Source organism: Microtus oregoni, unplaced genomic scaffold (assembly GCF_018167655.1).
Source record: "Microtus oregoni isolate MIOR12 unplaced genomic scaffold, Mior012 000010F_ref0000083, whole genome shotgun sequence".
NCBI classification, from domain to species: Eukaryota; Metazoa; Chordata; class Mammalia; order Rodentia; family Cricetidae; genus Microtus; species Microtus oregoni.
Genome location: NW_024543069.1, coordinates 52,841,039 through 52,867,961, shown reverse-complemented (window position 1 = coordinate 52,867,961; position 26,923 = coordinate 52,841,039). Strand labels below are relative to the sequence as shown.

The window sequence follows — 26,923 nt, the reverse complement described above, 5'->3', positions numbered from 1 at the left end:
CTGACTGGGGGAAGATCTTCACAAACCCCGCAACAGACAAAGGTCTGATCTCCAAAATATATAGAGAACTCAAGAAACTAGACTTTAAAATGCTAATTAACCCAATTAAAAAATGGGGCACTGAACTGAACAGAGAATTCTCAACAGAAGAAGTTCAAATGGCCAAAAGACACTTAAGGTCATGCTCAACCTCCTTAGCGATCAGGGAAATGCAAATCAAAACAACTTTGAGATATCATCTTACACCTGTCAGAATGGCTAAAATCAAAAACACCAATGATAGCCATTGCTGGAGAGGCTGTGGAGGAAGGGGTGGGAATGCAATCTTGTGCAACCACTTTGGAAAGCAGTGTTTCAGTTTCTCAGGAAATTTGGGATCAACCTACCCCTGGACCCAGCAATACCACTCTTGGGAATATAACCATAGATGCCCTATCATATGACAAAAGCATTTGTTCAACTATGTTCATAGCAGTATTATTTGTAATAGCCAGAACCTGGAAACGACCTAGATGTCCTTCAATGGAAGGATGGATGAAGAAAGTATGGAATATCTACACATTAGAGTACTACGCTGCGGTAAAAAACAATGACTTCTCGAATTTTGCATGCAAATGGATGGAAATAGAAAACACTATCTTGAGTGAGGTAACCCAGACCCAAAAAGATGAACTTGGGATGTACTCACTCATAATTGGCTTCTAACTATAAATAAGGGTCACAGAGTCTACAATTGGTGAACCTAAAGAAGCTAAATAAGAAGGTGAACCCAAGGGATAACTATCTATGGGAAGTAGACAAAATTACAGGGGAGAAAATTGGGATCTTGGGGGTGGGGTGAGATGGGGGTAAGGGGAGATGGGGAGAGAAAAGTGAGAAGGGGAGGATGGGGGGAACTTGGGGAAACAGGATGATTGGGATAAAGGAAGGTTGGATAGGGGAGCACGGAACCACAATTCTTAGTTAAGGGAGCCACCTTAGGGTTGGCATGAGACTTGAACCTAGAGTGGCTCCCAGATGCCCAAGGCGATGTCCCCAGTTAGTTCCTTGGGCAGCTGAGGATAGGGAACCTGAAATGACCCTATCCTATAGCAATACTGACGAATATCTTGCATATCATCATAGAACCTTCATCTGGTGATGGATGGAGACAGAGACAGAGACCCACACTGAAGCACTGGACTGAGCTCCCAAGGTCCCAATGAGGAGCAGAAGGAGGGAGAACATGAGCAAAGAAGTCAGGACCACGAGGGGAGCACCCACCCACTGACACAGTGGGGCTGATCTATTGGGAGCTCACCAAGGCCAGCTGGACTGTGACTGAAAAAGCATGGGATAAAACTGGACTCTCTGAACATGGCGAGCAATGAGGGCTGATGAGAAGCCAAGGACAATGGCTCGGGGTTTTGATCCTACTTCATGTTCTGGCTTTGTGGGAGCCTAGCCAGTTTGGATGTTCATCTTCCTAGACATGGACGGAGGGGGGAGGACCTTGGACTTTCCACAGGGCAGGGAACCCTGACTGCTCTTTGAACTGGAGAGGGAGGAGGAGAGGAGTAGGGGGAGGGGAAGAAGGGTGGGAGGAGGGGGAGGAAAATGGGAGGCTGGGAGGAGGCTGAAACTTTTTTTTCCTTTTCTCAATTAAAAAAACAATATAAAGATAAAAAAATAAAATATATTTCAACTAAAAATTACTCAAATTACAAATATGCTCCAAACTAACATCTTCCATAAATCATCTATCTGAAAATCTAACAGGGTGCCAGTGAAATGACTCAGCTGTTGTGAGATATTTTGATCACACTCAAGACTGTCAATAAAGTTTATCTTTGAATCAGAGGGCAGAGCTACTAAGCCGACCAAAATTAGCCATAGAGGTTTGGAGGACCAAAGACAGAGAGAGACACACAAGAAGTAGCAGGGTGGGGCTCAGAAAGATTTTCACCACCTTCTGGATGAAGGAAGGACAGAGATAGGCGGTCACTGATCACTTCTCCACAGCTTCTCCGATCACTCAGATTCTTATCCCAATATTTGGCTCCCAAGTTTTTACTGATAAAGAATAATTAGATAAATACTTCATCTGGCATCCAACACGGGGCACAAGATCATGACACAGCAGCTCACTGCTGGCTTTGTAGTCACCAGAATCACCAACAAGGCTAGCTTTCCCTTCCTCTTCCAAGCCCTCTGCTAAAGCTGGGATTTTCCTATTGCAGCCTCTCTACAGCAGACACACCACAGGTGGCTAGGTCTCCAATCGCACCAGAGTTAGCCCCTCCCAGCTGGCTGGCTCTGTCATTCAGGTGGCCCTATGCCCTTGCTTCTCTCATGCAGGCTTCTCCCGCACAACCCCATGTCCGCTTTACAGGCCATTGGCTTCCTCTCCCCGTGGGCTGCAGGCTTCTCCTGGTTCCCCAACAGATGGTTTAAAGTGACAAAATTAAATGAAGGGATGTTAGCCTCAGGGGACATCCTGCAGGCAATCATGTCAAATTTGGTACAATCATTCCATGTCAGCATTGGGGAAACTTTCCACAAAGCAATTAAAAGACATAATGAATGCTCATTGTGAGAAACCATACTGCTCTGGAAGAAAGAAAGACAGCTTCAGGAGATTAAAAAAAAATTTTCAGAAAGACCATAAAACAAGTATTTTTGCAAACTCCTATAAATTGCAAAGACCAAAGCTAAAAATACAAATAAATGGCATTGTGATTGAAGGTTTATTAGACCCAAGCACAGATCTAACAATAATTTCACCAAAATTTTGGTATCCAGATTGGCTTCTTCAAATGGTAAATATTTAGCTTCTAGGGATTGGAACTTTATCTTGGGGCAAGATGGTTTGAGTCTATACAGCCACAAGACAGATAGGAAAATTAAATCCATATATGGCCAACATAGTAATAAATATGGGGTCATGATTTGTTACAACAATGGAAAACCTAGATTAACATTCCTCCAATGTCAGAAACAAATCATAAAAAATGCTTCTGAGAGAAATATTAAAAGATATTATCAAGAATAGTCCCCAACCATTCTTGTACATAAACAAGACACAGCAGCTATTGATCTTTCAACAGCCCTACCTTTAAAATGGTTAACTGACAGACCTGTGTGGGTGGAACAATGGCCTTTGATATCAGAAAAATACAGGCATTAGAACAGCTGATACAGAAACAGCTAAATGTTCAACATATTAAAGAATCAACCAGCACTTAGAATTCTTCTATAGTTGTCATTAAAAAGAAATCTGGAATATAGAGATTAGTAACAGATCCAAGAGCTATTACTAAGGTAATCCAACCAATGGGCTCTTTATAGCTTCAAATTCCCTTGTTTTTATTATTACCTGAAGGATGGGCTATTATAGTTATTAACTTAAAAGACTTCTTTTTTACTATACTTTCACAAGAACAGGACAGAGAAAAATTTGGCTTCATAGAGCCTACGTATAATTCCCAGCCTGTTATCAGTGGAAAGTTCTTCCATAAGGGATGTTAAACAGAATTACCTTATGTCATTATTGGTACAACAGCTCTTGTAAATAATTCATAAACAGTTTCCTCAGCCTAAAATTTATCATTATATGTGTAATATCTTACTAGTTAATTCAGACTCAAATACCTTAGAAAAAATGTTTGAAGAGGTAAAGAAAATTTTGCCTTGTTGGGGATTACAAATTGCTCCTGAAAAAATACAAAGAGGAGAGTCTATTAATTACCTAAGATATAAAATAGGTTTACAAATTCAATCAGAGAAAGTACAAATCAGGGGAGATCAAATTCGAACCCTTAAAGACTTTCAAAAAATGCTGGGAGATAGTAACTGGGTATGGCCCAAAATTAGATTGACAACTCAAAAACTAAGCAATTTATTTTAACCATTACAAAGTGATAAGGATTTACTTAGTCGAACAAAATTATAAGCTAAGGATGATAGAGAATTGACTTTGGTAGAAAAGAAATTACAAGATACACGTGTGGATTGGGGTGAGTTTCTGGCCCACGGCGCCAGCCTGGGACGGGGAGCTCGGGGGTTTCTTGGCCCCCTGTCCTGCTTGGGCTCTCTGCTGCCTCTTTCTTCCTGGCCCGCCCAGCTTCCGTCCAGAGCCCTCCCCACTTCGCCCCCACTGCCCTCTTTTGGCGTGGTGGCATCGCCCAGCGCAGCCTATCTGGGCGCTGGGTCCGAGTACCCGGGGCTCCCGGGCGGGCAGCAGTTCCTTTGTTTCTGTGGCCTGCCTGCACCAAGCGGGGTAGGCGCTTTGTCTGCGAGCTGCCCAACCAGCACGGAGGCCTGATCTTTCGGCGCCAGGAGACCCAGCATTGGGGTGAGTTTCTGGCCCACGGCGCCAGCCTGGGACGGGGAGCTCGGGGGTTTCTTGGCCCCCTGTCCTGCTTGGGCTCTCTGCTGCCTCTTTCTTCCTGGCCCACCCAACTTCCGTCCAGAGCCCTCCCCACTTCGCCCCCACTGCCCTCTTTTGGCGCGTGGCATCGCCCAGCGCAGCCTATCTGGGCGCTGGGTCCGAGTACCCGGGGCTCCCGGGCGGGCAGCAGTTCCTTTGTTTCTGTGGCCTGCCTGCACCAAGCGGGGTAGGCGCTTTGTCTGCGAGCTGCCCAACCAGCACGGAGGCCTGATCTTTCGGCGCCAGGAGACCCAGCATTGGGGTGAGTTTCTGGCCCACGGCGCCAGCCTGGGACGGGGAGCTCGGGGGTTTCTTGGCCCCCTGTCCTGCTTGGGCTCTCTGCAGGGCCTCTACTCCCCGGGTGCTGCCTCTTTCTTCCTGGCCCACCCAGCTTCCGTCCAGAGCCCTCCCCACTTCGCCCCCACTGCCCTCTTTTGGCGCGTGGCATCGCCCAGCCCAGCCTATCTGGGCGCTGAGTCCGAGTACCTGGGGCTCCCGGGGGGCAGCAGTTCCTTTGTTTCTGTGGCCTGCCTGCACCAAGCGGGGTAGGCGCTTTGTCTGCGAGCTGCCCAACCAGCACGGAGGCCTGATCTTTCGGCGCCAGGAGACCCAGCATTGGGGTGAGTTTCTGGCCCACGGCGCCAGCCTGGGACGGGGAGCTCGGGGGTTTCTTGGCCCCCTGTCCTGCTTGGGCTCTCTGCTGCCTCTTTCTTCCTGGCCCGCCCAGCTTCCGTCCAGAGCCCTCCCCACTTCGCCCCCACTGCCCTCTTTAGGCGCGTGGCATCGCCCAGCCCAGCCTATCTGGGCGCTGGGTCCGAGTATCCGGGGCTCCCGGGCGGGCAGCAGTTCCTTTGTTTCTGTGGCCTGCCTGCACCAAGCGGGGTAGGCGCTTTGTCTGCGAGCTGCCCAACAGGCACGGAGGCCTGATCTTTCGGCGCCAGGAGACCCAGCATTGGGAGAGCCAACATTGGGGAGAGACAGCGTTTGGTAGGCAAGGAGACCTAATCCGGTAAAAGAAGATCCATAGGGAGCATTTGGAAGAAGAGATGGGCCGACGTCAAGGCAAGAATTCGCCCAACAAGCTGAAAAGCAACATGAAGCTACCAGAAACAAGCGACCTCACAACGGGAGGACAAGAACCCCTTAATCAAGAGGAAGGAGAAAAGATTGACTTCATGAAAGTGATTGACACCCTTAAACAGCATGTAAAAAACGCCCTTATAGAAATGGATGAGAAATATAACAGAAAGTTTGAAGAATTGAATAAATCAGTGAATGATACCATAGAAAACCAAGGAAAAACAATCAAACAGATAATGGAAACAGTTCAAGACCTGAAAACTGAAATGGAGGCAAAGAAGAAAACACAAACAGAGGGCCGTCTGGACATGGAAAATCTAGGTAAACGAATAGAGACTACAGAAACAAGCATAACCAGCAGAATACAAGAGATAGAAGAAAGATTCTCGGATTCTGAAGATACCATAGAGAAAATAAACACACTGATCAAAGAAAACAGCAAGTCCAACAAACTCTCATCACAAAACATTCAGGAAATATGGGACACAATAAAAAGACCAAACCTAAGAATAATAGGAGTAGAAGAAGGAGAAGAAGGGCAGCTCAATGGTCCAGAAAATCTATTTAATAAAATTATAGAAGAAAACTTTCCCAACCTAAGGAAAGATTTTCCTATGAAGGTGCAAGAAGCATACAGAACACCGAATAGGCTGGATCAAAAAAAAACATCCCCTCGCCATATAATTATCAAAACACAAAGCATACAGAATAAGGAAAGAATATTAAGAGCTGCAAAGGAAAAAGGCCAAATTACTTATAAAGGTAAACCTATCAGACTTACACCTGACTTCTCCATGGAAACCATGAAAGCCAGAAGGTCCTGGATAGATGTACTGCAGAAACTGAGAGACCATGGGTGCAAGCCCAGATTACTATACCCAGCCAAGCTTTCATTCACTATAAATGGAGAAAATAAAATCTTCCAGGATAAAAACAAATTTAAACAATACGCAGCCACAAATCCAGCCTTACAGAAAGTAATTGAAGGAAAATCACTAACCAAGGAGTCCAACAATGACCACAATAACTCAGACATCTAGAGACCCTTCACCAACACAAAACAAAGAAGGGAAACACACAAACTCTACGACTAAAAAAAAATGACCGGAGTTAACAACCACTGGTCATTAATATCACTTAATGTCAATGGACTCAACTCACCTATAAAAAGGCACAGGCTAAGAGATTGGATAAGAAAACAGGATCCAACATTCTGCTGTTTACAAGAAACACACCTCAACCACAAAGACAGGCACCTACTCAGAGTAAAGGGCTGGGAAAAGGCCTATCAAGCAAATGGACCTAAGAAACAGGCAGGTGTGGCCATACTAATCTCTAACAAAGTTGACTTTAAACTTAAATCAATCAGAAGAGATGGAGAGGGGCATTTTATACTCATAACAGGAACAGTTCATCAGGATGAAGTCTCAATCCTGAACATCTATGCCCCTAATATAAAAGCACCCACGTACATAAAAGAAACATTGCTAAAATTCAAGGCAGCCATCAAACCGCACACACTAATAGTAGGAGACTTCAACACTCCTCTCTCACCAATGGACAGGTCAATCAGACAGGAACCTAACAGAGAAATAAGAGAATTAGTGGAGGTAATGAATCAAATGGACTTAACAGACATCTATAGAACATTCCATCCAAATAGGAAAGAATATACCTTCTTCTCTGCAGCTCATGGAACCTTCTCGAAAATCGACCACATAGTCGGTAACAAAGCAAACATCCACAGTTACAAAAAAATATTAGTAACCACCTGTGTCTTATCAGATCACCATGGATTAAAGTTAGAATTCAACAATAATGCTACCCCCAGAAAGCATACAAAGTCATGGAAACTGAACAGTCAACTATTGAACCATAGCTGGATTAAGGAAGAAATAAAGAAAGAAATTAAAGTCTTCCTGGAATTCAATGAAAATAAAGAAACAACATACTCAAACTTATGGGACACTATGAAAGCAGTCCTAAGAGGAAAGTTCATAGCACTAAGTGCCCACTTAAAGAAAACAGAGAAAGCTCACATTGGAGACTTAACAGCCCACCTGAAAGCTCTAGAAAAAAAAGAAGCAGACTCACCTAGGAGGAGTAGAAGACTGGAAATAATCAAAATGAGGGCTGAAATCAACAAAATAGAAACACAGAAAACAATACAAAAAATCAATGAAACAAAAAGCTGGTTCCTGGAGAAAATCAACAAGATTGACAAACCACTATCCAAGCTAATCAAACGGCAGAGAGAGGATTTGCAAATTAATAAGATCAGAAATGAAAAGGGGGACATAACCACAGACACAGAGGAAATTCAGAGAATCATTAGATCTTACTACAAAAGCCTATATGCCACAAAATTGGAAAATGTAAAGGAAATGGATACTTTTTTAGATAAATATCATATACCAAAGTTAAATCAGGACCTGGTGAACAATCTAAATAGACCTGTTAGTCGCGAAGAATTAGAAGAGGTTATCAAAAACCTCCCTACCAAAAAAAGCCCAGGACCAGATGGTTTCAATGCGGAATTCTACCAGATCTTCCAAGAAGATCTAATACCTATACTCCTTAATGTATTCCACAAGATAGAAACAGAAGGGTCATTACCAAACTCCTTTTATGAAGCCACAATTACTCTGATACCAAAACCACTCAAAGACTCAACCAGGAAAGAGAACTACAGGCCAATCTCACTCATGAATATCGACGCAAAAATCCTCAACAAAATACTGGCAAATCGAATCCAAGAACACATCCGAAAAATTATCCATTATGATCAAGTAGGCTTCATTCCTGAGATGCAGGGCTGGTTCAGCATACGAAAATCTATCAATGTAATCCAGCATATAAATAAACTGAAAGAAAAAAACCATATGATCATTTCATTAGATGCTGAAAAAGCATTTGACAAAATTCAACATCCATTTATGTTAAAAGTCTTGGAGAGATTAGGGATACAAGGGTCATACCTAAATATAATAAAAGCTATATACAGCAAGCCGACAGCTAACATCAAATTAAACGGAGAGAAACTCAAAGCCATCCCACTTAACTCAGGAACAAGACAAGGCTGTCCACTCTCCCCATACCTCTTCAATATAGTGCTTGAAGTTCTAGCAATAGCAATAAGACAACATAATGGAATCAAGGGGATTCGAATTGGAAAGAAAGAAGTTAAACTTTCGTTATTTGCAGATGATATGATAGTGTACATAAGCGACCCCAAAAACTCCACCAAAGAACTCCTACAGCTGATAAACAGCTTTAGTAATGTGGCAGGATACAAGATCAACTCCAAAAAATCAGTCGCCCTCTTATACACAAAGGATATGGAAGCAGAGAGGGAAATCAGAGAAGCTTCACCATTCACAATAGCCAAAAACAGCATAAAATATCTTGGGGTACATCTAACCAAGGAAGTGAAAGATCTATTTGACAAGAACTTTAAGGCATTGAAGAAAGAAATTGAAGAGGATACCAAAAAATGGATGGACCTCCCTTGCTCTTGGATTGGGAGGATCAACATAGTAAAAATGGCAATTCTACCAAAGGCTATTTATAGATTCAATGCAATCCCCATCAAGATCCCATCAAAATTCTTCACAGATCTGGAGAGGACAATAATCAACTTTATATGGAAAAACAAAAAACCCAGGATAGCCAAAACAATCCTATACAATAAAGGATCTTCTGGAGGCATTACCATCCCTGACTTCAAACTCTATTACAGAGCTACAGTAATGAAAACAGTGTGGTACTGGCATAAAAACAGAGAAGTCGACCAATGGAATCGTATAGAAGACCCGGATTTTATCCCACAAACCTATGAACACCTGATTTTCGATAAAGGAGCTAAAAGTATAAAATGGAAGAAAGAAAGTATCTTCAACAAATGGTGCTGGCACAACTGGATGTCATCTTGTAGAAGAATGAAAATAGACCCTTATCTATCACCGTGCACAAAACTCAAGTCCAAATGGATTAAAGACCTCAATATCAGCCCGAACACACTGAACCTGATAGAAGAGAAAGTGGGAAGTACCCTACAGGAGCTGGGCACAGGAGATCGCTTCCTATGTATAACCCCAGAAGCACAGACATTAAGGGCAACATTGAATAAATGGGACCTACTTAAACTGAGAAGCTTCTGTAAAGCAAAGGACATAGTCAATAAGACACAAAGGCAACCTACTGATTGGGAGAAGATCTTCACCAACCCCACAACAGACAAAGGTCTGATCTCCAAAATATATAAAGAACTCAAGAAACTAGACTTTAAAATGCTAATTAACCCAATTAAAAAATGGGGCACTGAACTGAACAGAGAATTCTCAGCAGAGGAAGTTCAAATGGCCAAAAGACACTTAAAGTCGTGCTCAACTTCCTTAGCAATCAGGGAAATGCAAATCAAAACAACTTTGAGATATCATCTTACACCTGTCAGAATGGCTAAAGTCAAAAACACCAAGGATAACCTTTGCTGGAGAGGCTGTGGAGGAACGGGTACCCTCATCCATTGCTGGTGGGAATGCCATCTTGTGCAACCACTGTGGAAGTCAGTGTTTCGGTTTCTCAGGAAATTCGGGATCAACTTACCCCTGGACCCAGCAATACCACTCCTGGGAATATACCCAAGAGATGCTCTATCATATGACAAAAGCATTTGTTCAACTATGTTCATAGCAGTATTATTTGTAATAGCCAGAACCTGGAAACAACCTAGATGCCCTTCAATGGAAGAATGGATGAAGAAAGTATGGAATATATACACGCTAGAGTACTACGCTGCGGTAAAAAACAATGACTTCTCGAATTTTGCAGGCAAATGGATGGAAATAGAAAACACTATCCTGAGTGAGGTGTCCCAGACCCAAAAAGATGAACTTGGGATGTACTCGCTCATAATTGGTTTCTAGCCATAAATTAGGGCCACGGAGTCTACAATAGGTGAACCTAAAGAAGCTAAGTAAGAAGGTGAACCCAAGGAAAAACATATAGTTATCCTCTTGGCTAAGGGAAGTAGACCCAATTGCCGGGGAGAAAATTAGGATCTTGGGGGTGGGATGGGATGGGGGTAAGGGGAGATGGGGAGAGAAAAGGTAGAAGGGAAGGAGGGGGGATTTGGGGAATCAGGAGAATTGGGATAAAGGAAAGGTGGATAGGGGAGCACGGAACCACAATTCTTAGTTAAGGGAACCACTTTAGGGTGAGCAAGAGATTTGACCCTAGAGGGGCTCCCAAGTGCTCAACATGAGGTTCCCAGTTAGTTCCTTGGGTAGCTGAGGATTGGGAACCTGAAATGACCCTATCCGAGAACAATACTGACGAATATCTTGCATATCATCATAGAACCTTCATCTGGTGATGGATGGAGACAGAGACAGAGACCCACACTGGAGCACTGGACTGAGCTCCCAAGGTCCCAATGAGGAGCAGAAGGAGGGAGAACATGAGCAAAGAAGTCGGGACCACGAGGCGTGCACCCACCCACTGAGACAGTGGAGCTCATCTACTGGGAGCTCACCAAGGCCAGCTGGACTGTGACCGAAAAAGCATGGGATAAAACCGGACTCTCTGAACATGGCGAACAATGAGGGCTAATGAGACGCCAAGGACAATCGCACGGGGTTTTGATCCTACTTAATGTGCTGGCTTTGTGGAAGCCTAGCCAGTTTGGATGTTCACCTTCCTAGATATGGACGGAGGGGGGAGGACCTAGGACTTACCACAGGGCAGGGAACCTGGACTGCTCTGTGGACTGGAGAGGGAGGGGGAGAGGAGTGGGGGGAGGGGTAGAAGGGTGGGAGGAGGGGGAGAAGGGTGGGAGGAGGGGGAGGGAAATGGGAGGCTGGGAGGAGGTGGAAACTTGTTTTTTGTTTATGTTTTTATTTCTTCTTTTCTTAATAAAAAAAATTATTAAAAAAAAAAATTAAAAAAAAAAAAAAAGATACACGTGTGGATTGTTTATATTTAGAGCTTGATTGTATTCTGGTTATTTTACCTTCTATGTATTCTCCCACAGGAATTCTCACGCACAGAGAAGATAATATTTTAAAATGGACATTTCTGCCACACAAACAGTGCAAAAAACTTAAAGAGCTATTTAGAAAGATTCTGTATTGATTCTGAAAGGGAAATTAAGACTTCATCAATTATCAGGAATAGACCAAGCAGAAATTGTGGTGCCTTTAACTAATTACCTCATATGGACAGAAAATGAATACTGGTGAAGAGCTTGCAGTAGATTTTTTTTTGCAAGAGATTAGCAACAAATATTCCAAAAGAAAGAGAACTAATTGGATCCTTCCTCACAGCAAACACCAATTCTACACAGCAAACACCAATTCTACATAGCAAACACCAATTCTAAAGCCCCTACATTCTATGCTGATGCAAATAAATCAGAAAAGGCAGGCTGTAAGTCAGGAAATCTAAGTAAAGTAGCTCAAAGCCCTAGGATTCTGTTCAAAAGTCAGAATTATATGCTATTCTCATGGTATTATTAGATTTTTGCAAACCTCTTAATATAGTTACTGACTCAATATACAGAAAGTTATTTTACATATTGAAACAATAGAACTTATTCCAAATGATTCAGAATTAACTTTGTGATTTATTCAATTACAAGAAATAATCAGAAATAGAAATCATCCCTTGTATCTAACACATATCAGATCCCATACAGGTCTACCAGGCCCTCTAGCACAAAGTAATGATGAAATTGACTAGCTATTGATGGGAAATATGCTAGAAGCCTAAGCAGACAAACACCACCCAAATATCACCCTTGACTACAAAATGCTAAGGACATCTTCAAAGTAGTTAGCCAAGACGGTCCAGCCTCAGAGAAGCCCCGCACCTTCCCATCACACCAAGACTGAGCAGCAGCTAATTTTCCAGGACTTGATTAATAAAAACCCAGCGAAAGATACTGCAGTTCAACCTGAAAGTCAGAAAAGCAAAAACAGCCAGCCACTAGCTCTTAACTCTACCTCAGTCTACAATGGCAATCCTGCCTCCAGGAATCTCAGAATCAGACTGTGGTCCACCAGCTGACAGTATATTGTCCAAACTGGACAAGCAGAACACACAAGAAAGCAACTGACAAACTTTGCCAAGACAAGGAAGAACAATTCTTCAAAATTCCTGCTTCCCAAAAAAAGTCTGTCAGATAGTCTAGGCCTAGGGCCACAGAACATATTTTTATACAGCCCACAAACTAAGAAGGGGTTTAACACTTTTACCAAGTTGTCAAAAACACAAGGATGTATACACACGCATCCTAAATAATATACCCAGTAAAATCTTATCCCCCCCCCAAAAAAAAAGATACATGTGTTTAAAAAAGTAGTACAATAAGATGACTGTGGCCCACAATACCTAAAATATTTACAATTTGTTCCGTTTAAATTTGCCATTACTGTTCTGGAGTAGTTCCTAAGTATCTGCTTTCTAAACACACACACACAAAAAAACTTTATTTTACCGAAGTTTTCCGAACTAGAGACAATTTGGTCCTAGAATATACACTCAGAATACAGGAGGCCTTTAGGGTCAATTCTTGGCACAAAATAATATTCTCCCAATCTAAAGATCAAACTGTATTAAACTGGTTGTTTTAAGCATAATTTTAGGAAGCTTTAGGAGCTGCTTGATGGCTCAGTGGCAAAGTGCTTTCTATAAAAGAAGATAACTGACTTCAGATTCCCAGGACCTTCGTAAAAGCCAAGCACAGCAAATACCTGTCTCCTCAGAGCTGGGAGTTTAACACAGCAATAAAGCTTAGCAGGTTCAAGAATCTAAGTTCAATTCCCAACACTACTATGGTAGTTTAAATAGAAATAACCCCACAGTCTCATATTTGAATGCTTATTCATTAAGGAGTAGCAATACTTGACAGGGATTAGGAGGAGTGGCCTTGTTGGAGTAGGTCTGTCCCTGTTGGAGGAAGTGTCACTAGGGCAGACTTTGAGGTTTCAAAAATACTGAAGCCAGGCCCAGAGGTTTCTTTGCCTGCTGCTTATGGATCAAGATACACAATTTTTGCCAGGCAGTGGTGACCCACACCTTCAATCCCAGCACTCAGGGAACATAGGTAGACAGAGCTCTGTGAGTTTGCGGCCATACTGGTTTAGAGAGCAAGTTCAGGACAGGCTCCAAAGCTACACAGAGAAACCCTGTCTCAAAAACCAAAATAACAATCAAACAACAAAAAAAGAATCATCAGTTACTCTCCTCTACCCTGTCTGTCTGCTTGGCAACATGCTTCCTGCCACGGTAACAATGGACTAAACTATACGCCAGCCCTAATTAAATGCTTTCCTTTATAAGAGTTGCCATGATCAGCCGGATGGTGGTGGCGGGCACCTTTAATTCCAGCATTTGGGAGGCAGAGGCAGGTGGAGCTCTGTGAGTTCGAGGCCAGCCTGGTCTAGAAGAGCTAGTTCCAGGACGGGAGGACAGGCTCCAAAGCTACACAGAGAAACCTTGTCTCAAAAAACAAAACAAAAAAAAAAAATTGCCTTAGTCATGGTATCTCTTCACACCAACAGAACATGGACTAAGACAGTCACCAAAAAGGGGCTTAAAAAAAAACCCTAACAAGAGAAAACTTAAATTAGCCACCAAGCAAACAAGTCTATTTGTAAAGCTGTAAAGACATAATAAAACCTGTCAGAAGATTTTTTTTTCTAGGAAAAAAAAAGGTAAATTTTCACTTCAGGAGTGATTAAGTTACCTTGGCAACTGAGTTTTAATAAAATCCATCAAATTTACTTTGCTATCAAACTATAAAAGTAATAACATCACAAAAAGAATCATAAAACAATACAATATCAAGTTTTATTATCCAAACAGCACATGCATAACAAAGGCAGTCAACAGGCTGTGTGTTACTCATAGGCAAATAGAAAAGTAACAAGGTCTCACTTGTGAAATATGATTGATTGAAGATTCCATCCTCCGTAATTGGGATGCCTGGATATCCAGCATCTGTAGGACATTGTTGGCCAAGGTGTTTATCAGATACGCAACACTTGCTAAGGATTGGGTTGTGTAGGCTTTGGTTTCTTCTAGGGCTCGCTGCTTATCTGATGACTAGAGGAGGAAAAACAATGATCATTATTTAAAGACAATTCATTTCTAGCAAACTAACTTATTTGCCTGAAACCTTCTGTTACTGAACCTACACCAAGCCAAAAACATTCTGAAAACCACTGTTATGCAAATGCAAAAATTAAATGATTCAATGAATTTACTGGTTTTTTCAAGTTTACTATACATCTTTGTGTAAATACAAATAAAATCCTGTAACGACTACTTTGAGCAATGGCAGCATATACATACACATCTTCCCAACTCCATCATTTAGGCAGCACTGATGTGAATGTATAAATTCTACCTGCTCTACTCTCTGAAACCTGATTTTCTTTCATTCTCACACATAAAATATCTGTCTCATAAATAAAATGGCTGTTAATAAAAATGAATGTTGCTGTGGATAGGATGTCATGTTGTACATCTTTAATCCCAGTACTTGAGAGGTAAAAACAGGTGGATCTCTGAATTTAAGGCCAGCCTGGTCTACAAGAGCTATTTCCAGGACAGCTAGGGCTGTTGAACAGAAGAACTGTGTCTCGAAAAACCAAAAAGAAAAAGAAGAAGAAAAATAAAACTACAAAAAAAAAATATGTATAGAAGAAAACCCCACAGTCTACATTATACTCTGATTGGTTTTGGTTTTGTTTATTGGGGATTCCCTATAAAATTTAAGAGTATTCTAGTTCTGTGAAGGATACCATTGGTATTTTACACACTGAACCTGTAGATTGCTTTAGACAGTGATGATGACATTTTAATAATATTCTTCTAATCCAAGAGCTCACTGGCGAAACCCCAGCCAAAAAGGTGAGGTTATTTTTCAGTGAGAACACTCTGTCTCCAGTCAGTAAGACAGAAATCAAAAGAAGAAGATACCCAAAACAAAAGCAGCAGGCAAGACTGTTCGAGCTGCCACCGATCACACTACAGCCATAGCATCTCTTCGCCATGTGGCTGCAACCGCAATACTTGTCAGACAATAAAGATTATTACATCTTCAACAATTTACCAAAATTTCATAATAAAGATAACTATTTGATTACTAAATAAATCAATAAACTTGAAAGTTAGTCCAGGAATTTAGTGATCTTTTTATTTATGCCATGGATTGTATTCTGTAAGGCTTATATGGTTTTTCTGATACATCCATTTATTGGATATAGGGACTAAGTTTTCTTTTGCATATTATATCCTTAAGAGAATGGTGTGAACAGAGCCAAGAATGAGGCACTTTTGGAAATGACACAGTCTTTACAGACTAGTAATGAACAGCTAGCTGACAGGATTAATATCATTGAATATCAAGTTACCTGAAAAATTAATACTATTGAAAAGGATAACATTATTTTGACAAACAAAAATCAATCCATGTCAAAGGGTACTGAGATATTATCTGAAAGAATTCATACTGTCGAATTTGACAATCAAAATCTGGTAAAAACTTATGATAGGCTAGCAGATAGAGTTTCTCTCCAGGATGGCAATCTGCACACTATCCAAAAATAATGTCCAAGGATGAGGTGTTATCTTTAAAGGAAAAACTTCAGACCTTGGAATCACATGTGCAGAATGAGGACCAGAGACTAGATGCCTCAGTGAAATCACTAGAAATATATACAGGACAGGAAGATTCAAGCTTTACAAAAGACAGTAGTAAAAAGATTTGAAAAAATTGAGGAAATTATTGGAGCTGATAAGCAGGGAAAGAAGGCACAAGGACAGGATTCAACATCACCAGTACCTATCAGAAATGACTTACCCACGGTTTTAGCTTCCTACCCTGTGATCAACTCTGAAAAAGCAACAAGTTCTAAATGCCCAAAAGGATCCAAAGAAGGTAGATGGATACCTATAGGAATGAATGATCTAAAAGTTATTAAGCAAGCAGTAGTAACTTATGGCTTTGCATTCAGCATTTGTTAGAGAGATGGTAAAGACATGGGCTTCTAACACTAAGGCCAATCCACAGAACTGGCTTCAATTAGTTTCAACAGTCCTGAAAGATGGGTCCCAATTGCTGTAGAAATGCTATTAGACAGAAGAAATTTTAGAATAGGCAAAAGCAATAGGACTTGAGTCTTCCCAAGGTCAAATTCTTAGAGAGGGCACTTATGCTCACCCACAGGCTCAAGTTCTTTACAATGAATAAATCTTGCCCCCATGCCACAAAGCAGCCTTAAATGCTTGGGACAGGATTCAAGAACAAGAAAAACAAATTGGAACATATACCAGGGTTAAATGGGGCCAGACAGAACCCTTTAGTGATTTTTTACAAAAATTAACTAAGGCTGTACAAATAGGAGTAACATAAATCTCTGACTTTTGAAAATGCCAACTTAGAATGCAAAACCATACTTGGGCCTTTAAAGGTTAGATCTGCACCAATGAATGAATGGATCCTGCACACGGTGATTGTTGAGACATTTGACTATAATACTGAATCATGGGTAGGAGAAGCAATTTCTAAAGGTGTGAGGAGACATCAAAATGCCAAATATTTTAAATGTGGTAGAATAGGACAGCTAAGAAAAGATTGGAGACAAGAAATTCCTAGAAATAATGTTTCTGTTGTGAATAATAAAAATAAAAGGTATTAACCTTCTGGATTATGCAGGAAGTGTGGCAAAGACCTAAATTGGATTAATGAATTCAGATCAACAAAAGACAGAAAAGGTAACCCAAAGCCATCAGGAAACTCCTTGGGTATCTCCTGCAGCCCCCCAAGTCAAAAGTGGTCCAGTCACTCCCAGTCACTGTGGAGGACATGTCTCACCAAAAAAAAAAAAAAAAAACCATACTGTTCTGTATGATGGAATAAACATGAAGGATAAATCAAAAATTCCAATAGGAAATAGGAAAAGTATAATCTGGCAGACTTCTATAAATTACCAAAGACCAAAGCTAAGAGTGCGTATAAATGGCACTGTAATTGTGGGTTTAATAGACATGGGTGCAGACATGAGTATCATTACTCCAGACTCATGGCATCCAAATTGGCCTCTTCAAGAGGCAAATGTTCAATCCCTAGGAATTGGAACCCTACCTCAAGAGAAACAAAGCACAAGATGGGTGGAATGCATAGGGTCAGAAGGACAGAGAGGAAGGCTAAGGCTGTATGTGGCTAATGTCACAGTGACTTTATGAGATCATGACCTGCTGCAGCAATGGAATACTCAGGTTAACATTCCTGCAGTCTCAGAAACTCATATTTCTGGGAAGAATATTGTAAAGTACTATATACAAAGGTCACCAGCCATTTAGGCGGTACAAGAACATAAAGGAACTAGCAAACCTTTAGAGGTATGAATGGCCCTACCTTTAAAAGGCTTAACTGAAAAACCAATATGGGTTAAACAGTGGCCTTTAACAGAAGACAAATTGCAGGCTTTAGAACAGTTGGTACAGGAACAACTAGATGCTTACCATATTGAAGAATCAACCAGCCCTTGGAATTCTCCTGTATTTGTTGTAAAAAAGAAATCTGGTAAATGGAGAATGGTGACAGATCTAAAAGTTGTCAACAAGGTATTCAACCTATGGGCCCTCTACAATCTGGAATTCCTCTACCTTCTCTATTACCAAAAGAATGGTCTCTTATAGTTACTGATTTAAAAGACTGTTTCAGCACTGTACCTTTACAAGAAAAGGACAAAGAAAAATTTGCCTTTACAGTGCCTTCTTACACTTCTCAGCCTACTAGGAGATACCAGTGGACCGTCCTCCTACAGGGAATGCTCAAAAGCCCCACCCTGTGCCAATACTTTGTTCAGTCAGCCATTGGAAATAATATGCAAGCAATTTCCTAAGTCTATACCTTACCATTACATAGATGACATTCTGCTATCTGATTCAATCAATTTCCTAAATCTATACTTTACCATTACATAGATGACATTCTGCTATCTGATTCAAATAATATATATTATAATAATAAATAATATAATATATATAATAATAATATGCAAGCAATTTCCTAAATCTATACCTTACCATTACATAGATGACATTCTGCTATCTGATTCAAAAATACATACTTTAAAAAAATTGAAGAAGTAAAGTTTTGCCAAAATGAGGAGCATAAATTGCTCCGAAAAAATAGAGGAGATTCTATCAATTACCTAGGTAATAAAATGGGTTTACAGAGAACACAAAAGGCACAAATTAGGAAAGACCAATTGCAGGTGATTACTGACTTTCAAAGATTGTTAGTAGACATTTCCAGTCTACAACCAGCTGTTGTGGTAACACCTGATCTAATAGTTCATTTAAACAAAACCTTAGGTGGTGACATAGTCTTAAATTGTCCCAGGGAATTAACAGCTGAAGGTAAAAAGGAACTGACTGTCTTTCAAGAAAAATTACAGGAGGCACATGTGGATAGGGTGGATCCAAATCTTAATTGTATTCTAGTCTTATTGCCTTCCAGAATTCCCCCAAAGGAATTTTATGCAAAGGGAAGATATTATTTTAGAATTGATCTTTTTACCACATAAACAAGTAAAAAATTAAAAAACTTATATGGAAATGATCTCTGAATTAATTATAAAAGGGAAATTGAGACTCTGTCAATTAGCAGGAATAGACCCAGCAGAGATTATAGTATCTTTTACTACTGATGAAATTTCAAAATTATGGAAAGACAATGAACCAAGAGGCAGAATTATATGCTATTCTCATGGTACTAAGGATAATAACCTCTCAATATAGTTACTGGTTCACTATGCAGAAAGAATTGTCTTGCATATTGAAAACACTAAATTTATACCAGATAATACAAAGTTGACTTCATTATTCATACAGGTTCAAGAAATAATCAGGAATAGGGTCTGTTCCATATATTCAACACCTGATCCCAAATGGGTCTACCATGTCCTTTAGCACAAGGTAATGCAGAAATTGATCAATTATTGATTGGAAGTGTGCTGGGTGCCTCAGAATTTTATAAGAAACATCATGTCAATAGCAAAGGTTTAAGAAAAAGTTTTCTATTTACATGGCAACAAGCTAAGGAAATTATAAAGAGATGCCCTACTTGCTCTTTCTATAACCAAACACTGCTATCTACAGAGAATAACCCAAAAAGTACTCAAAGAATGCAATCTGGCAGATGGATGTGTTCCACTTTACAGATTTTGGAAAATTAAAGTATGTATACCACACCACTGATACTTATTCAGGTTTTCAATGGGCAATTGCTTTAAGCTCAGAAAAGGCTGATTCAGTAACCATGCATTTATTAAAAGTTATGGTCATCATGGGTATACCTGCACAAATAAAAACAGATAATGGTCCAGCATATGTCTCTAAGAAAATGAAACAGTTTTTTGCTTATTATAATATAAAGCATACTACAGGCATAACAAACAATCCTACAGGTCAGTTATAGAAAGACCAAATCGAACTATAAAGGATATGTTAAACAAACAAAAACGGATGATAAATACCCCCATAAATAGATTTCATAATGCTTTATTAACCTTGAATTTTCTTAATGCTAATGAGAAAGGTTCAGCAGCAGCAGAGACACACTGCATAATAGAAAAAAACTCATGAATTAAATCAGCCAGTGTATTTCAAGGATGTGTTGACCTCACAATGGAAACCAGGAGATGTGCTACGTTGGAGAAGGGGTTTTACTCTTGTTTCCACAGGAGAAGAAAAGCTATGGATATCATCAAAATTAATAAAGATTTGTCGTGAAAAAGAGAAATCTCTTGAGAAAGAGAAATGATGGCTCATCCACAGAGGTGACAACCAAACAGGTGGTAAGGAAACCTCAAAACGGTTGGGGCAAGGGTCTGTCCTTGTCTTTGCAGGAAAATATTCATCTTCAAAAAGTCAAGAGACCCTGGACATCTAGACGCCTAAAGAGGAAAAGATAAAGAGGAAATGATCCAGCTAGGATCACCAAGTAAAGAGAATTATGACTTATGAGGACAGATCATCTGAGGGTAAGAATCACTAAACATAAATATATATATTCACACATACATAAATATACATATATATGCTGCCTACTATAATAATAGTCATGACTCATTTAAAAAAATCAAAGCTGGCTTTGGAGTTGGACAATGGCTCTGTTCTTCTCTAAATCCAAGCATGCTGTTAAAAGAAAAATTCAGAGTTTCTGTCTCATGTCAGGAGCCATCTGGTATGGGATAAAAGGAAGAAAGAATCTGGGGAAAAGTTTACTTTTCATACCTATTTATGTCTCTATCACACCTCTCATTGACTATATGTCTGTAGAAATAATGTTTAAGTTTTCCACAAAAAACAATGACTTTTTTCCTTTGAAGTTTCCAGGAAGAAGATGGGGCCCCACAACAACTCCAGCTGACTGATATGACGTCATAATGCTAATAGTGCTACTATAAAATCTGCTTGGGTACCAACTTTTCAAGATGGTTCCTACTTGGTTAGATGATATGGTGCACCTTTTTACAACGTTCTGGCCAAAACTCCAAATAGGAGCCTCAGAAAAACCCTACCAAATACTCAGAGACTATCTGCAATTATACCAGACAGTAATTTTGAAACTTAACCATCATTTTACTTTAACAGGATCCCATAGAAGAACATTGCCCCCATGACAGCTGGAAGTAATTCTAGAAGATGATGTCCCCCCTCCAAAAAAGTTTGTCCTCAGGGTTAGGGACATCATTTAGGGGTTGATTATAATTAATATTTTGGGAGTTGGGGTGGAAATTATGTAGGCTCAAGAATCTCTTTGGAAAAAAAAGAGAAAAATTTGATGGGATAATAGATTAGTGTGAGTTTATGCACACTAATAATAATAATGAGTAACAGAGTGAATACTTGTGAGCTATTATTTATAGGCAATTTACATTGGTATAGATTTTTGTATATTGATATAAATTCAAATTATATTGAATATGCTCCTATTTCTGTCTACAATATTTGTACACCTGGACAAAGTTACTTTGTCATATTGTATTCTTGCATGTTTCTACCTCTGCTTAAAACATTTTGTATATTGATACAATTTTAGAATATATTTATTATATTGAACTATACATTTCAATCTCTGATGAAACTTATACACTGTTTAGATGTTGAGGTCATTGTCCTAATTTGTTGTACAGTTGTTTAAAGATTGTTTAATAGTCTAATATGAAGTCTTAGTCTTTAAGCTATAAAGGTATTAAGAATTAAAGGTCAATAGTCATCCCTGTTTGTCATACTTATAATTAGACTAATCAGGTTCTTTAGATACATACAGATTGTATTCTGCAAAGATAGGTAATCTTCAACGACTTCAAGGAGCTGTAGAATATGACATTTAAATAACTTAGGGTTCTGTTAAAGTGAGACACAATTGCTTCTGGCAGCACCAATCTATTTCCGAGAGAATGTTGAGCACTGAAGCCACTCCACTTGCAGCTTGTTTTCTTCTTGGCAAAACTGGCCTTTGGGTAAGAAACTGCCTATGCATTGACTGACAAAATGCATGATGTCCGGACAGGACAAGCAGGATACAAGGAAAGGGACTGTCAAACCTTGCCAAGACAGGGTAAGACAGTTTTGAAATTTTTCCTGCGTCTGAAAATGGTCTGTCAGTTACTCTAGGCCTTATCTAAAGTTGGTTGCTCCAATGTTGCAAATGAGACTTTGAGTGATTGCCCAGGTAGCCAGTTGTCTGTCATTTGTTGCACAGTTTAGATGTTGCTTGATTGGAGTTTCTGCTTACTCAAGTAATATTATTCCCCTTCTCTAGTCTTCAATGAAGACTAGATAGTCATAGTTACTTTCCTCTCAAGACTTGGCCAAATTATTTCTAATACAAGACTTAGATTCCTTAGGACAGGATAATTATTGAAAATTTATCAAGTTTCTTGCTTGATATTGTTATGCTGGTTGTAATTCTAATTTTTATACTTAATATTTGTTCTTATTGTGAATAGTTTTGAACTGTCTTATTTAAACAAAAGGGGGAGGTGCTGTAGGAACTCCTTTAGCCACTAGCCTTTAAAATACCGGCCCACTTGGGCATGGCTTCTTATATTATAAATGCTAATATGAATCACGTGTGCTTTCTCTTCTGACTGCTGGATTAGGTTTCCTGTTTCCCAAATGGTAGAAAGGACTGTGATCTGTAAATCTATCCCTAAATAAATAACCCTTTATCATACTCAATTCTGAACTAGTGTGGGATCTCTTTTGAATGTCCATCATCAAGATTTATCTTTCCAAACCACCTAAAACCTTCATAATCTTCCTGTAGCCCACTTATATAGAAACAGACTCCTCTACTCACCATTTACAGTCCGCCCCAATAGGCACACATTTACTTCTCATTTAACCTGTCTGGGTCTTCATTTATGGAAAAGTAAGTTTCATGATTCTCAGGATATGGCCATAGCTTCCTACCTTTGTCTTTTTCTTCACCTGTAGTTTTTGCAACATTCTGAAATGCCTGAATTTCAGGGAAATTTTTCCTAACAGTTATCAACCTTCACAACACTATATATCACACAATAGAAGCATGTTTTACTACCCAGGCTCACATGTCCCATAACAGCAAGACTCGTGAAACAGGTGGTAACCGAACACATCTTTGCATAGTACTGGTAAATCACCCTTAGTCCTTTTCTATTACTTTTTATCTGTTTGCAGTAATGGGGATCAAACTTACATGCTAAACATGTACTGGACAGCAATCCTTACCCCAATCCTCACTCAGTATCTCTTTAATGGGTAAGATGCAAGTTCATTTTCTGACCATTCTAATGGTTGAATAACATTATTTTCATCAGAAGATATAAAGTTATATAGTCTTTCTGTGGTAATAAGAATTATGCTCCCCCCCCTCCTAGAAAATGACAGCCACAAGAATGAAGCATTCAACACAGCCTTCTAGATTGTCCTTCCCACAAGACATTCTCCTTCCACAGTCATAAAGAAAACTAAACCCTATGAAAGGGGAACTGGGCACAGGCTAGATGTTCACTAATCCAGCTAAACAGATGCCATCTGCCTGCTCAGTTCAGCAGGAACTCACATGGTCTATTTCTATCACCTAATGAGGGAAAAGAAAGACAGAAAACTGGAATTCTAGAAGTTGACACCATCCAAATGACCTACTGTATACTCAATAAGGGGGACAACTAAACTTATATCTCAATTGGATGTGATACTGGAGGAATAGAAAAAAACAAGTAAGAACTCTGCACACCCTCTGAAGATACTCAACTGCAGTATTATTAGCAGTTGTTTCTTACTGCTATTTACCTCACTGGTTTACTTACACTAAATAGAACCGCAGATTTAAAAGAAAAATTAAGGTGTAGATGACTCAGGAGGTATAGGAAAACAGTATTTTTAAAAGTGAAGTATAGGAATACACAAAAGGAAATTCTTTTCTGCACACAGTATTCCTTAAGACTTTAAGACTAAGACATCTAGACAAGAAAGCTCAGTAGCTAAAGGCACTTGCTACCAAGCCTGATCACCTAATTGCCAGGAAACCCAAAATGTGACCCCTCCACAAAGGTTACAGAGAGCTCCAAGGATGCAGCTTTCATGTGTTATCACTCAGGCAGGGATGGAGTTTTAGCTGATGCATCTGCCTTTGAGCCATTTCTGTTTCTCTAAATGACCCCTCAATCATATTCATTATATCTTGAATGAATGAATGAATGAATGAATGGGCTGGAGAAATGACTCAGTGGGTAAAGACACTTGCTGATCTTACAGAGAAGTCAACTTTGGTTCCCAGCACCCACACTGAGCAGCTCAAAAGTGTCTGTAACTCCAGCTTCAGAGGATCCAAGGCCCTCTTCTGGCCTCCACATACACGTGAACCTTTTTGTGTACACACACACACACACACACACACACACACACAGGGAATTTATTAGAGTCACTTACAGGCTGCAATCCAACTAATTCAGCAGTGAGGGGCTGTGACAGGAAAGCCACAATTCAGTAGTTGCTTAGTCAGTGAGGCTGGATGACCAGCTTGTCAGTAGATGCTGGACGAATACACACATAATAATTCAGTAAAGTTAACTCGTACTAGCCTTCCAATATACAAATGACAACCAGACTGAAAAAGAAATCAGGGAAGCAATACTTTTCTTTCACAGTAGATGTGATGACTATTCTTGGTTGTCAACTTGACTACATCTGGAATGAACTATAATTCAGAAATGGAGGACATACTCTTAAGAGATTATTTTTGCTTGGGTGAATCCACTTCAGTTCTGAACCATTGAGGTAGAATGCACACACCTGTGATCCGGATCTTGAGGTGAGAAGACACATGCCTTTGATCTGGACCACACCTGCTGGAAGCCTATATAAGGACATGGAAGAAGGAAGCTTTTGCTCTCTGCCTGCTTACTCTTGGCCTTTCTAGCAAGTCCATTCTTTCACCAACCCCAGAGCCTACTTCAGAATTCCAGCATCTACTGACAAGCTGGACATCCAGCTCACTAAGCAACTACTGAATTGTGGCTTTCCTGTCACAGGCCTTCACTGCTGAATTACTTGGATTGCAGCCTGTAAGTGATTCTAATAAATTCCCTGTGTGTGTGTGTGTGTGTGTGTGTGTGTGTGTGTGTGTGTGTACACAAAAAGGTTCATTCTGCTGGCCAATGGTGGTGCATGCCTTTAATCCCAACACTCAGGACGCAGAGGCAGGTGGAGCTCTGTGAGTTCAAGGCCAATCTGCTCTACAGAGCAGGTTCCAGTACAGCTAGGTCTGTTACACAGAGAGACCCTGTCTCGAAAAACAAAAACAAATTCATTCTGTAAGTTCTACTACTCTAGAAAACTCTGTAATGTATGTGTATGTATGTATATAAAGAGATTCATTCTGTAATTTCTGCTTCTCTAGAGAATGCTGTGTCTGTATACGTGTGTATGTATATAGAGATTAAGTCTGTAAGTTCTGCTACTCTTGAGAACCCTGATTACAATAGTCTTTTTTAAAATGTCTCCAAAAAATTGGAATAACAAAGCAAGTGAAAGACCTATATAATAAAAACTTTAAGACACTTAAGGAACGAGCTGAATAAGGCACCAAAAGACAGAAAGATACCCCATGCTTATGGTTGGTTAATACTGGGGGGAAAAGGTCATTCTACCAAAAGCTACGTATAGATCTAATGCAATCTGCGCCAAATGTCCAACACAATTCTCACAAAAACTGAAAAAAAAAGTTCATATGAAACAAAAAACCCAGGATAACTAAAAATTTAACAATAAAAGAACTGATGGTCACCATTACTGATTTTAAGCTATACTACAAGGTTATAGTAACAAAAACAGTACAATATTGCCATTAAAACATGACACATTGCTTCACTGAATAGAACTGAAGCCCTGAACATAAGACTACATACCTACTCTTAACCTGGTTTGTTTTTATGTCTTTTAACAAAGAAACTATACACACCGGAGAAGAGGCAACATTCTTATCAAACTGTGCTGGCCAAACTGGATAGGTACATGTGGAAGAATTAAAATAGATTCATATTTATCACACAAAATTCAACTCCAAATAGATTGAGGACATATGACTCAATACCCTAAGTCTGACAGAAGAGAAATTAGGGAATACATTCAAACTCACTGGCACAAGAAAAACTTTTTGAATACGACCCTATAGCACAGGCATTAAAATCAACAATAAATGGGACCTCATAAAACTGAAAAGCTTCTGTACAGCAAATGACACCATCATCAAGAGGCAGCCCATAGAATGGGGAAAAGGTCTTTGCCAATTACATCTGAACAAAGGGTTAGTATCTAGAACAGTGGTTTTCAACCTATAGGTTGTGGCCCCTTTTGGGGTTGAATGACTCACAGAGGCCACCTAAGGCATTGGAAAACAAATATTCATATTATAATTCACAACAGTTGCAAAATAACAGTTATGAAGTAGCAATGGAAATAATTTTATGGTTGGAGTCACCACAACATGAGGAACTGTGTATTAAAGGGTCACAGCATTAGGAAGGTTGAGAACCACTGGTATAGAATATACAAAGAACTCAAAACACTAATCAATAAAACAAATAGCCCAATTAAATAGGGTAGAGAACTAAACAGAGTTCTCAAAATGGCTGAGAAACTTTTTAAATGTTCAACATCCTTAGACATCAGAAAAAGGTAAATTAAAACAACTTTATGATTTTATCTTACTTTAATCAGAATGGCCATTTACACAATGGATTATTACTCGGCTGTTAAGAAATATGAAATTCACAGATAAGTGGATGGAGCTAGAAATAAATCATCCTCAGTGAGGTAACCCAGAACCAGACAGACAAGCACTGCGTGTTTTCTACTGAATGTGGA

At 39.8% G+C, this 26,923-nt stretch overlaps 1 protein-coding gene across 27 annotated transcripts in view; it reads right to left on the bottom strand.

Moving 5' to 3' along the window:
* Abi2 (abl interactor 2) overlaps window positions 1-26,923 on the bottom strand; it is a 98,875-nt gene that overhangs the window by 53,470 nt on the left and 18,482 nt on the right. For all 27 annotated transcript variants that reach the window (XM_041659388.1, XM_041659392.1, XM_041659399.1 and 24 more), the window contains exon 2: window positions 14,426-14,593. In XM_041659388.1, the coding sequence (XP_041515322.1) occupies window positions 14,426-14,593 (168 nt within the window). The remainder of the gene's footprint in view (window positions 1-14,425; window positions 14,594-26,923) is intronic.